The sequence below is a fragment of the Sinocyclocheilus anshuiensis genome, unplaced genomic scaffold, assembly GCF_001515605.1.
Source record: "Sinocyclocheilus anshuiensis isolate Anshui unplaced genomic scaffold, SAMN03320099.WGS_v1.1 scaffold886, whole genome shotgun sequence".
Taxonomy (NCBI): Eukaryota; Metazoa; Chordata; class Actinopteri; order Cypriniformes; family Cyprinidae; genus Sinocyclocheilus; species Sinocyclocheilus anshuiensis.
In genome coordinates, this window is record NW_015536542.1 from 1049312 (window position 1) to 1064776 (window position 15465).

Here is a 15465-nt window from a genome sequence, read left to right on the forward strand (position 1 = left end):
CAACTGGGATGGTGCCACCCTGGGAGTTGGTGCCCTACGCAAACTGCGTTCTCTGCGTATAGGGAGCGGCGGTACTGGGCGTGGACTCCACTGGTGGGTCTGATCATTCTTCAGGCTTATGTGCACGACTGTAGAGGACTGATTGGAGAGCGTATTAATGCCACTTTGTCAGAATTAGGAGGTTAAATGGTTGTCAGGGCTTCGTTGTCACATTGCCTTAGAGGACAAGGCAAGAGAAAAAGCCCATTAACAGAAGCAGTCCTTTTTCCCCCCCTGTGTACCTCTCTGCCACTGTGTCACTAATTTTCTTCTCCACAGTCCCTTTCTCCACCTATCCTTTATCACCGTGCTCGTCCCCAGCGTCCAGGCCTGCAGATTCCCGCAGAGAGACAGACATCACTTAATCAGCTGCTTTGTTTCTTGTTCAGATTGGAGCTTGTTCCTCTTGAGAGGTAGTTCCTGGAGGACGCCACCACCACCCAACAGTATAACAGCCCCACGAGCCCCTGTTTAGTGCACACCAGCATGTGGCGCAGCAGAACATACCAGTATGCTGATTAGTTTGAGAGGATGCTACAGAGTGAGGAAGGACAGTTGACATTAGGGCATCAGAGGTCTTCACGCAAACCAGTAGCACTCTTGTTTCAATGCCTCTTTCTGAATTGCAGATCTGTGGTATGTTTTCACCTGTCAGCGGTGGCTGACAAGAGTGCACCTTTGGGTGTCCTTACCTCAAGGTGCAGAACAAGGTAGCGTTTATGCAAAAGAATGACTTGAGGAGAGTGTATTTTTCACATTTTGTCAGTCTGACCTTCATATTTTTCTCTTTTTAATGAGCATTTTAACATGAATCCCTGTCCATTTTTACCTCTTTAGAGACTCCATTCTCTTGTTCTTTATTATCATGGATTGATGGAACTTAAAACAGGGAATAATCTTCTCGTAAATTATGTGCTAAACAAGACTGGTTTTACTGGTTGTCTGCATGAAGGAACTTGACTTTAAATGGCTCTATAAAAGATCTCTGAGTCTTTGGGCATTTAATGGCCAGTCCTTTTCCGGATTTAGCCAAGAGCTGGAGAATAGATTCAACCACTGCTCCATATCCATAATATTACTCATGTACCACCAAGGCCAGTACCTTTGAAATATGAATAGTCTTCATTTCATTAGCCTAAACCAGCCTTTACTCCATATGTGCACACATGTGAAAAAGCTCATTTAAAAGCACTTTTGTTTGGATACTCATTTAACTGTTGTCTTCTTTATTTGCTTTATCTTGTAGGAAAACCCCTATATGTGCAACAATGAGTGTGACGCAGCCACAGATGAGCTGGCCCACCCCCCTGAGCTCATGTTCGACCATGAGGGCCGCAACCCCACCACCTTCTGGCAGTCCACCTCCTGGAAGAAATATCCTAAACCTCTGGTGGTCAACATAACCCTGTCATGGAACAAGACTATTGAGCTGACCGATGATATTGTCATCACTTTTGAGTCGGGTCGGCCAGAGCAAATGGTTTTGGAGAAGTCTCTGGACTATGGACGTAGCTGGCAGCCCTACCAGTTCTATGCTACCGACTGCCTTGACGCTTTCACTATGGAGCCCAAAACGGTGAGGGACATTACCCAGCACACATTGCTGGACATCATCTGCACCGAGGAATATTCAAGAGGTTACGTGTGGAAGAACGACAAGACTGTACGCTTTGAAATCAAAGATCGTTTCGCACTGTTTGCCGGGCCCAAGTTGCACAATATGGCCTCGCTGTATGGACAACTGGACACCACCAAGAACCTGAGAGACTTTTTCACCATTACTGACCTGCGCATACGTCTTCTCAGGCCTGCCACGGGCGCCACCATGGTGGATGAGTACAACCTTTCCAGATACTTCTACGCCATCTCTGGCATTAAAGTACATGGCAGGTAAGACATTTATCTCAGTTGCAGTCAAATTTTGGTTGGGAATTGTTGCCCTCAGCTCTTTTCTTTTTTCATTTTCCTAACAAACCATTTTTCATTCTGTAGTTCTGTGTATTGGGAGGTAGGCAGGTGTACTTTGCTTTATATTTTTAGGGGTATGTTTTATACGTAGGCTTGATTTATTTAAACAGCTAGACAGAACTACAGTGTATAGTCTTACAATTATTTTTAACAATATATAAAAAAGATCTGGGGGAAACATTTAGTGTACTTTGGGAATCAAGCAAAAACTACTGTTCTTATTAACTATTTAATTTCAGTGTGCGTGTTTTTTTCCAGAATGAGAACCTTATTGAAATTAGAAAGCTTTTTTAGATAGTTCTTCATGTTTTATTAAATTCTTGCATAGTAAGGATTTTTTTTTTTTTTTTGCAGTGTTCTGAAATATATTTTCTAATTTGAAACCCTGTGATCAATCTCTAGACTGTGAAATTCACTGTTCTGACACCCAGGCTATAAACAGGGTTTCATTCTCTAATTATACAAGTATCAGGGGCCGTATCCGCCTCCATCTCATCTCACCTTTACATGTTCATTTCTTTCAGTCTTAACAAGGAGATGAGCTTAAAGGGATAAGTTCAGCATCTGTCCCTGCCTGTCCATCTCATTAGTGTCTGAGGTCAATAATAAAGATGCTAATTAATTCAAAGAAAGTATATTTTAAATATCTAATGTAGGTGAAACTTTCTGACATTTTATTTTGTGGTATGTTTTATTTTATTCTATTTTATTTGTATCTTTTAATAGTACACAGAATACAGGATATTCTACAGTATTTCGTAAGTAATTAGCAAATGGATTGTTTTATTATAGGGGAATTAAACTGCGGAAAGTAGGCAAAGAAAGCTGATCCTATAATAGCAAACTTCACATCAGAGTGTACTAGGGGTGAATTAAAGTAACAGCGCATTGTTTTCAGTAAATATGAACATGGATTGACACGAAAATGTAGTAATTACTCCATAAATGCATGTTATTAAAGTCTACTGGGTTTCACAGTCAACACATATGGCTTTTTGGCTAGGTTTAAAGGGAAAGAAGATAAAGATAAAGAAAACTTTTAGATAAAAAAAGACAATAATAGATGGCACTCGCGGAGGTAGGATAACAAAGTTCTTTATTAACCGCAGGATTACTTGTAATAAAGAATGCATTTTGCATTAAATGCAAAAGAAAAGGCAGTAGAGCTGACTGTTTCTGTCAATGGTAAGTTTGTGAGAACGTAAGAAATGTGGTTTAAATGTTTTGCCACTTGCTTGAGCAACTTAATATATAAATCTAGAAGTAAATACAAAAGTAAAAAGAATTGAATAATGTGTTGCTTATATTTATTGAGTTCAAACATGTCTGTGAAAGATTGTATTACTGTACTGTGTAAAAAAAGAATCACAATGTTGAAAAAGCATTTTCAGTGACAATGTTTGGATTTAAAATCAAAATAATGGATAAATGTTGTGTTTGTGGTAAACAGCCACGGATCAGTAGCGGACTCCTGTGTGAAAGCAGTCAGTGCTGCTTCCCCTCTCACAAGAGTCACCTAAGAGGGGAATTCCCCCCATTTTCAAAAATGAAATTCAGGCCCTGAATAAATGTCTAAAAATCCTGATTGGAGTATCACTATAAATAGTTATAAATGATAAAAAGAAGGCTTTAAAAAGATCGGTATCGGTGATCGGTATCGGCAGATACTGCTTTCTGTGATCGGTGATCGGCCTCAAAAATCCTGATCAGAGCACCCCTAGAGTGTACAATGCCGTGTTTTGAGTGTGTGGATGTTTCTAAACCTGTTACTTGGTGAAGATGACAGTTGATCACAGAAGGCTGTAAATTTTAAACTTCCCTCAAGGCTGTGTTCTCATTAGTGATGCGCGGATGAGCTAAAACGTCACCCGAATCCGCAGCTTCAAATAAATTATCCACCCGCCAAGTTCTCATTAATGGTGCACAGTGATGATCGGTTAGTGTCATCTCTGATGGATAGTTATGAGAGCATGACTTGCCGTCTTGTTTCTAAAAAGGTAATCCAGAGTTCAGCAGCATGCCTGTTGTTGTGGGTTTTTCTCTGAGCCTCCCTGTCATGGAAAATCATGATTCATCTCCCTCCACATGCTCACAGGAAGCATATGCTCCTTCATCCGCTGAAATGTGTTTCTGCCTCACGGTACATGAGCCACTAGAGTCTGGCAGGAGGCAGATGACCCCAAGCACAGGAATTCCTGATCTCAGAAGAGATTTAGTCTATATCGGTTTGAAACAAAGGAGCCAAGATGTAGCCCTAGAACAGAGAGCTAAGTAGGTCAACAAAATGAAAGAAAAGAGAGGAGAAGGTACGCTTTAGTCAAGTGTCACACACTAATGTTTGTTGTGTGGAGATACTGTTATTATTAATAATAGTTTAATATAATATTTTATTATGAGGGTCAAGTATGTAATTTTTGGAAGAGCAGATCGATATCTAATAGTGGAAATAAATTGGAGTGGTGTTTGTTTGTGTGAGAAACAAGTTAAAAAATAACAATTATGTTGCCCTTTTAACATCAGAAGTGACTTTGTACAATCACTGTAAAACCTATTAGATTATAGACTATATTCTAAATGGAATACTAGCTTACTTATTGAATTGTGCACTGTATACATACATGCATACATATGTATGTATTGTATACTGTATGTACACACACACACACACACACACATACACACTACCCATTATTTTTACAATATTTAAAAATATATATTATTGTTATCTATATATTTCAAAATATAAAGCAGTAAAATTATATTAATTAATTAATGAATAGATAGAATATTAATTATATTTATTTTGCATTTTCAATTACATTTTTGTGGCTCAGTTAAATTTACATCTGGTTTATCAGTGACACTGGAAATGGAAGTTTAAGTTAAGCATTGCATGTTGAAATACGCTATTCCATGTAGTAAGCATTTTAGCAAATGTAGTAGGTCACAAAATTAGCATACTTTGCACTGTATACATACTAGATACGACAGCAGTAGTAATAGTTTCTTTCTCTCCCTCTTGCAAACTACACACAACACTTCTTTCTCCCTGTCCTTCCATGTCTTTCTTTTTCTTTCTTTCACTTCATTCCTCATTCCCCCCTCCATCTGTGTTTGATCAATAGAGTGTAATTAAAGGAGGGATGAAGCAGGCTACTGGAGGAACAGCTTGAGTCTGACTCTGTCTCCTCTGACACACTGCTGGCCCTCATTCATTCTGATGTATAATGTATGCATTATACATCAGCCCTCTCTCTCAACCGCAGTCTCTGCAGGAGAACCAAAGACTCCTACTGTTCCTGGTTAGCTTGCAGTGAAGAAAAAGAGGGGTGTAAATGTCTCATTCAACAGCTAAAAGATTGTCTAAAAGACAATCTTTTAATTTGTAATCACAACTGTCATGCTGTCTTTTTAGATTGATACATCATTGTGCGATACATAAACAGTCAGGAAAGAAATTGAATGAGCAAATCTTACAGAACAGCATTAATTGTGTTTTAGTAGTTTGTGGTTGGATGGTTCATTCACTCATGAGCACATTGAGCAGGTCCTTCAGTGGCTTATTAACTTTTTGACATTTCTTTATTGACTAAAAGATGAAGTATGTATATATTAATTATGATAAAATATTATTTTTTATAAAATAAAATAAAATATATTTTTAACCCCCCAACTCATTGATCGTTTAATTGCAGTCCTCCTTGGCTCCTCGGACAGGCAGTCGTTCACCGAGAAGTCAATGTGTTTTTCTCTTTTTCTTTTTTTCCGGGCTGCTTGGGCCAGGAACCGGAGGACAGATAATCTATTTGTGCTAATTTCGAGATTCACCCCCCACACACCCCTTCCTGAATAAGTCATTCCGCTCTGTATCTTCCTCTTGCCATCTCATGTGCTGCGCTCGGCACTTCAGCTCTTCCACATCAGCACATTTCATTGGTCCGGTCATCTGATGTTTCAGCAGTCTTCTGTTCCACATGCTCTTTCACCACAAAACTTAATCTAATCATGTTATAACCTCCCGGCCTCAGATGATTGCAATCCGATTTGCATTTCTCTGATTCTATTTAAAGCGTTTGATTTTGTGCTATTGTTACAGAAATGGAAGAATTCCAGTGCAACTTTTTATATCGGTTGATATGGACACCGATTTAGATATTTTCCATTTGACCTCTTAACACCATTGACACATCAGGAAGCTGCTGCCCAGGCAGTTAATCTGAGACTGTGTGTGTGTGTGAAATTTTACTTTCTTGATATGTTTACACAAGAAAATAGAGCTGTTACTCCATTTCAAATGCTTTTCTTTTATCTGTTAGTTATCCATTTTTAGTTAGGCCCGGATACAGTTGTCTCCCTTGGGGATCGATGATACGGTGATTGATCGTTTAATTGCGGTCCTCCTTGGCTGCTCGGACAGGCAGTCGTTCGCTGAGAAGTCAATGTGCTTTTCTCGTTTTTCTTTTTTTTACGGCCTGCTTGGGCTGTGCTGAGGCCAGGAACCTCCCGGCCTCAGATGATTGCAATCCGATTTGCATTTCTCTGATTCTATTTAAAGCGTTTGATTTTGTGCTATTGTTACAGAAATGGAAGAATTCCAGTGCAACTTTTTATATCGGTTGTGTGTGTGTGTGTGTGTGTGTGTGTGTGTTTCTACTGTGAGAAACAGAATTGGAGCACAAGAGATCCAAATGATGAAGTGTAATTACACACCCAATTGATTCTGGCACCTGTTTGATCATCCAGTCATCATGTTATTCACAAACGCCGTTTCCAGGCATCAGCTCAGCTAAGAAAACAATTTAATGTGTAAAAATACACACTTGACCCTGCAGATACGTAGCTGTTGTCACTGATCCCTTGAGCCAACTCAAGAAATGTCCAGTTTATTTTCTCAGTCTCCCAGAATTCACACCCTAAATCAGTCTCTCTCTCTCTCAGTATCTCTCTCGCTGTTTAACTCGTAAGAGTGCATTAGCTAACTTCTCCTTTCAATGATTTGGGAATTAAACGAAATGCAGGTGAAGGATTAATTCCCACAATTCCTCAGAGTAACTGCTCTCCCCATGATTGATGAGCACATTTAGTCATTCAGTTCTCTGCATCTGCATATCCCTGTCCATATCTGCCTAAATGCTGACCTTGATTCTGAAAACCACTGCCCCTTCTCAGGACTCATCATACTTGTTTTCTAAAGAGTTTTCATGCAGGTGCTTGTTAGAACCATACTAAGAAAACAATTATAAAAAGAAAAGTATTGAAACAATAAAAACAAGAACAATAGTAATAGTAAATAGTTTGTAAAAAAAAAAGTAAATAGTTTGTTTGCTTTTCTTCTTGCAAACACCTAATAGTATATTTTTGTGACTCATCTTCTCTGTTGTTCTTAAGCAGGCAGTTGTAGTTCTTAGAATGAATGAACAGCAGAAAGGTAACATCACTCAAGGTAATGGGAGGTGACACCTGGCTTGTCAGCCTGTTACCATTAGACCTGCAGAAGCTCGTTTAAAGCATCTTAACAAGTCACAAAACAGAAACACTGCCACTTCTGCAGTCCAGAAAATCTCTCAGTTAATTTCTTTGTTTTGCTCTTGCATCTCTTCCCCTGTCTCTGCACGACCTGTGCACACTCTTTAACTTATTTACGGATAACAGATCTGCTTGATGGTGTTTCACAGCCTGTGGATTTCACCGGGTTTTATACAAAGAGCTTCACATACTGCCCAGTATTTCCTGTCTGAGCACATGGGGCTCACTGTTCTGTCTCTCTCCACCATCGCCTCACCATAATAAGATGCCCACTGCTTTGTGAGTTCCTCAAGCAGAGCACCTGCAGTCCGTAGAGGTAGAAAAAAATGAGGAGTAGAAGGAGGGAGAAGGGTTGTGCGGCAAAACAGAAGCTGAAAGCGCCATATCTGGGTAGCCCAGCTGCCAGGTCCCAGATGTGTGTGTGTGTGTGTGTCATGCTGGGCTGATGCGTGACTGCCATGCTTGGACAGAATTGTAAGGGGGAGGGCTAATCGATCTCTGTTCCATGCGAATCATTCTGCAGTTCACATGTTTAATTAGCTCCTGTAAAAAATGCTGGTGTGCTCTTTGTTTGTCAGGTCAATTGATTTTATGAATTATAAAGGAGCAATTTATGATGGCAAACTAAACTCAGTCAACACCCTAGGCTCAGGTGGCTTCTCCTTCACTTGTTTCACAGAAGGTGAAGTTTTGGTTAATGCATGAATGAACAACCACCACTGATTTAAAATATGTATTTGAAAGTCCACTATAACTTATCAATAATGTAGCAGCCATCCAGTGATTGGGAAATGCATTCGCTTCTCAGTGAAGAGAATGTTGTGTCTTTTGGGACTGTGCTGACTGAGAACTGTGTTAATGATAACATGCTGAATGTTTGGATGCCTCTAGACACCCTTACTGATTACCAGCGACTGCCTGATCCAGCACATTCAGTCAGAGGAGAGACAGACCATAACCTAGAGGGTGTTAGCAAACCAGACTGCCTATATTGTAAATTCTTTGACACTTCACTTTATTTCGATAGTCCACTTTAGACATTCTACTAACTGTAAGTAACTTTGCAACTACATGTCAACTAACTCTCATTAGAGCATTTGTAGATTGTTAGGTTAGGGTTAGTCGAATAAGTTGCCATACTTGCAAAGTTACTTATAGTCAGAAGAATGTCTGATGAGCGACCATCAAAATAAACTGTCAGCAGATATTAAGCAGACAGTCTACTAATACTCTAATGACTGCTAGTTGACATGTACTTGCAAAGTTACTTATAGGTAGTAGAATGCCTAAAGTGGACTATCAAAATAAAGTGTTACCAAAAAATATCCTCTGTTTAGACTGAAGACAGACATTTATTTAAAAAATCCTAGCAGGAGTTTTCCCTCATACATAATAATAATAATAATAATAATAATAATATAGCTGCAAGCAGCGATTATTGTGGTTCAAGCGCTTTAAGGCATTTAAGCACATATGAAAAAAGGCATAGGCCTACATATTTTTTTGCAAGATTTACATATTTTTAGCAAGCCTGTATCCACCTAAATCAGTGATTAAATAAAGCATTTTTGGCAAATCCAGGTAATTTACCATGAAAATTATTATTTTTTAACATTTATGAACGGTATAGTGCCACATATGGTCGGATTTCCATAAAACTTTGGATGTTTGTTTAGAATCATCTGTCGCATGTGCTTACCTAGTTTCAGGAAGTTTTGAGTTTTCGTTTAGGATTTATAGGCTTTGGGGTATATTTGGCCACACCCCTTTTAAAATGACCCAGTTATAGCTACCCAAAGAGTAAAGTTCATAATTTTTTGATAATTATTGACCTAGAGAGTACAAAGAATCATGTTGCAGTGCTTATATTGAGGTTGAGCGAAAAACCTAGGACTAATTTGCAAAAGTTGTTTTTTTACATAATCAAGAATATTTAATGAACAATTTGATTGATGGCAGTGGTTTTTGAGGCAAAGTTGCTCAGTATGAGGATATCTATAAAATGATATGAATATTGTGTGAATGGGTGAAATACCATGAGATTACATAGGCGTAAAACTCATTAGCGCCACCTAATGGCCGATTCCTTTCAAATTCCAACAGACCTCTAGGGCCATGATTTGAACATGCCCACCAAGTTTCGGTCCGATTGGCCTCTGTTAACCTTGCCTTATAGGTGCTTAAAATTCATTGTCAGATGGCAGACATGTTTTTGAGATACGTGAATGTCTTCGTAGATGCTTGTGGCACTTTGGACAAAGACGCGGCATACCAATTTTCAAGTCGATCGGACTAGCAGGTGTGTAGTTAAAGCCGTTTTTATGTTTTAATGTTTTTGCCCTGTTATAGCACCACCAAATGGCCAAACTCCACGTTTACATGCTTGTTTCGAGCTTGGTGAAAATATATCTTTCTGTTCAAGTTATAGGCATTTTAGTAAAAGCGACTCCACCCCTGACGAATGTTTTGGCGTCCCGTCGTGATGGTGCGTCGAAAGTTAAACTTTTTTGGATAATTATTAATATTCACTCTCCAGAGAATCTTTCTGCACTGGTTTGGTTCCGATTGGGCGAAAAACCTAGGACTAGTTTCCAAAAGTAGGTTTTTCATAAAATCCAAAATACCTGAATATTTCGCCAGGGGTGACGATCAAATCCTATTCACTTTGTCCATCATGAGCAGGCATGTACTGGCCATCAGGAGCACCAGGACATTCCTGGTGGGCCGGTTGAGTAGTGGGCGCTATTAGGCCATATTAGGTGATGTTTTTAAATTACAGCGCATGCAAAACTGCAAAAAGCAAATACTCAAAAAGTGTGAAGCGGCTGCATCCTCCACCCGCTGCATCCTCCAACCACGCACACCACTAATGAACGCCATAATGTAAAGTGATAAACAACGCAAGTTGTTGATACATTCAGATGTGGCACAGAATTGTGTTATACAGTCGTGTGATATGAGAACATTAAAGGTTCTGTAGTGATGCTGGCTGAAAACAGCCACGACAATGACAAAAGTGCATGAGGAGGTAAATTGGAAAACACCAATACGTAATTACAAGCTTGTCAATTCAGCACCATAGTAATTTAACTTTCAGTTTATTTTATTTTTATTTTTTATTTTTATATTAACACTGTACAAATAGCCTATGGTGTTTAGGCAGAAATTTATTTATTATAAATGTTACTGTTATTACTTATATTAAATAATGGGGAATATTTTACTTTTATAGAAGTTGTTTTTGTAGTTTTTACATGTTTAGTTTATGATTTATTTTAAAATCCATATAACCATGGTAATGAGTAACATGGTTTTACTTGTTGTGACCACCATCTTACTAATACTAGTCAGTTAAACTCTGGATTCTATGCAAGAACTATAGTAAATTTCATTAGGGCAAAGGATAATATTAACAGAATAGCTTAAATGGTGTCTTTCACTTTAAATGTTTAGTTTTAAAGGGGTCATATGATGCTTTTTTAAAGATCATTATTTTGTGTATTTGGTGTAACAGAATATGTTGACATGCTTTAATGTTCAAAAAACACATTATTTTTCAAATACTGTACATTATTGTAGGTCCTCTATGCCCCACCTCTCTCAAACGCTTCGTTTTCTACAAAGTCCCTCCTTCCGACAAGTGCAGTCTGCTCTGATTGGCCAGCTGACCCAGTGCATTGTGATTGGCCGAACACCGCAAGCACTCGTCGGAAATGTAACGCCCCTTACCATAATATAATCGTTACTGAAACCACGCCTTCTTTCTTTGCGTGCACATTTGGGCGGCATTATGCAAATATTTCCACATAGTGAGGTAGATATGTGGGGGCGTGTTAGAACGAGCCATTTTAGGGGGGCGTGGCAGAGTCTTAACTTTGATAAAGTATATCTCTTTGGTTTTGAGACTTTAGTCTTTGCAACTTCAGGGATCTTATCTATGCACAATCAGCTTGTAACACTCCAAAGAGAAAGGAAAACTTGAAATCGCATCATATGACCCCTTTAATTAATTTTAATTTAAGTAAAATGTTAATTCAATAAGAGCCAGATTAAAGATAAATATCAGTGTCTTATATAAATTAGGTGTTAACCAGGTGCGGCTCGTCTGTAAGGGCAAAATATTCACCCAAAACATAGACCTCTACTGTATATAAACTGAATAAATAATAAACTGTAAATGTGTTCAGCATTCTGCAACAAATATTTTTCGGATTTTCTTGACAATTTTAAGTCATAAAGTGTGCAGGATATATTAAAATTCATTGCAAGCTTCGGCAGGCACGTAAAATGATACTAAGTGGGGCAGTCGTGCCGGTGTCCTCACGAACTCAACAGCGCCCCACAAATTGTACAATGTAAATCTGTGGTGAAAAGTGGAACTGCAGCACGCTCTATTTGAGAGCCATTTGGGCAGTTTTGAGACTGCCCCGCTTATTTTCACATTACCTTATCCAGACCAAGACGATATCAGTCAGCTTCAGCTATGTGTCTGCATCAGGTCAGTAAGTAGCTGGCATGTCTGTTTTTCCTATGTGGAGTAGTGTTTTAAATGAATGAAAGTGTTAATCCTTTAGTTTAAATGTGCTCACACACAAAGTCTTTATATAGTTATGTTGTGTTTGTTTTATGCTCGTTTTGAGATAAGACATTATATTCGTTTCCTCACTTAAATTCCTCTAAAACTTGTAACATTCTAAATCAACATTTGGAGACAATATTAAGGCAATAATTCTATAGCATTCTGTGTGTGTGTACTTCGAGCCTGTCAATCAACATTAGCGTGCCGCCCACTGGCTGAATAACGCAAGGTCATTAGATCTCTGCCAAACATGTGTGTGCGTGTGTTAGACTATAAAGACTATAAGCTTTCTTGAGTTTATTATAAACTGGCACTACGAACCAGAATCTGCCCCACCTAAATTTACAGTCAGGAGCCGCTACTGGTGTTAACTATTTATAAATGTTAAAGTTCTTAAAGGGATAGTTCACCAAAAATGTAAATTATCATTTACTCACCATCGTGTCATTCCAATCCTGTACGAATTTCTTTCCTCTGTGGAACATAAAAGAAGATAATTTGAGAAAGTCAAGAAATTTTTGTCCTTACAGTAGAAATCAAGGGTAACCAAAATGGTTTCTATATTCTACAAAATATCTTCTTTTGTGTTCTACAGAAGAAAGTCATACAGGTTTGGAACAACATGAGGGTGAGGAAATGATGACAGAATTTAATAAATTTTCTGCATTCTAGCTCAAAATCAATGCTTTACTGTCAAGTAATTTCTATGTGACAAAATGCATTAGTAATTTTGTTGAATTTGCTGTGAATTCAGTGTTATCTATAATTTGTTTCTGTCCTGTTTTATTTATTCATTTATTTACTCCAATTTAAGGCCCTATAACCCAGCAAAACATTCACGGGGGAACTTGTGGGCCGGATGGGCTGGACTTGTCCAGGGCCGAATTTTAACCCCAGTCCAGCCCTGATCATGAGCCAAGGATTGCAATTATATAAGACACTTGAGTCTGCAACAAGCGGTTTAGGAGTTATGAGCCATTTCGTACTTTTGATCGCTGCAGCGCCCCCTTCAGGCCGATTGGGGAGATCCTTGGTGACATTGTAGAAGGTGTGAGTACTTCCATCCCTCCAAGTTTCAAGTCTCTATGACTTACCGTTTGGTCTGCCCGATTGCTGATCCTTGACCATTCTAACAGTTACAACAGGGTTTCAGTGCTACGTGCTTGAATCCCTAATAATATTGATATGTTGATGTTCTGTATATAAACGAAGTGTAACAGATGCAGTGCAGTTGTAGTGCAGCTACTCATTTCACATGCAATTAAAAATATATCTCAAAATCAAAAGGGTGACATTTTTTTGCAGTTGCTTTGAAAATAAAACCTGCTGCTAATGTTTCATTTAAAAAAAAGGGTTTTTAAAGAGAAGCATTGACAACATCAAATATTAAGATTAAAAAAAATGAGTAAGGTGCTGTATATTTTAATGTTCCCCAGCAATTTGCTGATCAGAAGGCCAGTGTGTTTACAAGCACAAATGTAGCACATATCAATTTTGAAATCAGTCATTTCATGTGCACATTAAATGCAGCTGATGTGACCAGTGATTCATGTATATTTTGTGAAAGTGCCTTGGGAATTAGTGTTAATATTTCTTGAGCATCAGTGTGTGCATGAGTCTGAATCACTGTTTAGATGCACATTTCTCTCACACTGTCACAAAGACTCCTTCCTACCAAGCAGAGCTGATTTGCATTCCACTCACTCATACCGTCTCTGTCTGTGTCTCTCTCTTTATCTCTCTCTGACCTGATCACTCACAGATGGCACAGCCCTTATTCTGTTCCTCCTCCTTTACACAGCGCTCAGCAAAGTACGTGTGCAATCACAACACAACACAAATGGATTAATTATGTGTTTCAGGGTAGAAAACCTCAGTGAATTCATATTGTATACAAACTTTGTGTGAAAAATCAACACATGCATACAGACGTCCCTTGCCACAAGTGCAAATTCACATGCACACAAACACATACATGCACACACATGTATACACAGCTTAGCACCATAAGCAGGGCTGATACTGAGGTGATGTGAGGATTTTTACAGTGCAAAGCCACAGTGTTACTCTGGAAGGGCTGATCTCATTTAGAGGTTCCAGCAAAATCCCTATCCCATTCAAAGCCATTGACTGGAATAAAGCTATTAGCTTCCCTTCAGATTAGCACTGTAAGGCAAGAATTATTATGTTAATGTGTCAAAATCATGGTTGTTTATATTATTCTTTCTGAAGAGTTAAGTTTGGGCCATCATTAGTCACTATATTGCTTTGTACAAAGTCCATCTTAAGTGGCGCTTGATTATATCCATTTGGCGTCATTCATGACTTTTTAAAAATGTTATTTGGTGCAAAAATAAAAAACAAGTAGTCTGCAAGCCTAAAAATGTTGTTTTGCATTTATGCAATACAGTATACTGGAGCCAAATCTGAGAAGGGAATTGAGAAGTTCTCACAGTTTCCAGTACATGTAACTGGCTCTATCTCTCTCTCCTCTCCACCTATAGCTGGTGTGTGGTGAGCACACTGGCGCTGTTATACTGTGGCTGCCGTCACATCATCCAGGTGGATGCTGCACACTGGTGGTGGTTGAGGAGAGACCCCCTCATGATTGTAAAGTGCTTTGGGTGTACAGCAATACACAATAAAGAGTTATATAAATGCTTCATTCATTCATGTAACAGTGTTATTTTACATTTACATTTACATTTATTACATATACATATACATTTATATACGTCAGTTAGCAGATGCTTTTATCCAAAGCGACTTACAAATGAGGACAATGGAAGCAATAAAAATCAACAAAAGAGCAATCATATACAAGTGCTATAACAAGTCTCAGTTAGCTTAACACCGTACACGTAGCAAGGGTTTTTTTAAATAATATAATAAATAAAAAAGAAAACAGATAGAATATAAAAAGAATAGAGCAAGCTAGTGTTAGAGGTATGTTTTGCTTTTGTTAATTGTATAATAAATGAAAAGAAAACAGATAAAATACAAAAAGTTTAGAAAGCAAGTGTTAGGTTTTTTTTTTTTAAGAAAACAAGCAGCAAATGAATAGAGTGCAAACAAGTCTAAAATAGAATATAAAAAGAATAGAGCAAGCTAGTGTTAGAGGTATGTTTTGCTTTTGTTAATTGTATAATAAATGAAAAGAAAACAGATAAAATACAAAAAGTTTAGAAAGCAAGTGTTAGGTTTTTTTTTTTAAGAAAACAAGCAGCAAATGAATAGAGTGCAAGTCTAAAAGGGACATTTTTTTTTTTTTAAGAATAGAAATAGAATAGAGAGTGCTAGAGTTAGAGGGTCAAATAAAGATGGAAGAGATGTGTTTTTAGCCGATTCTTGAA

The 15465-nt window shown here is 38.2% G+C and overlaps 1 protein-coding gene across 4 annotated transcripts in view; it reads left to right on the forward strand.

Moving 5' to 3' along the window:
• The window catches only part of LOC107697881 (netrin-G1-like), a 102569-nt gene that overhangs the window by 46428 nt on the left and 40676 nt on the right, over nucleotides 1–15465 (forward strand). For all 4 annotated transcript variants that reach the window (XM_016498737.1, XM_016498745.1, XM_016498754.1 and 1 more), the window contains exon 3: nucleotides 1286–1929. In XM_016498737.1, the coding sequence (XP_016354223.1) occupies nucleotides 1286–1929 (644 nt within the window). The remainder of the gene's footprint in view (nucleotides 1–1285; nucleotides 1930–15465) is intronic.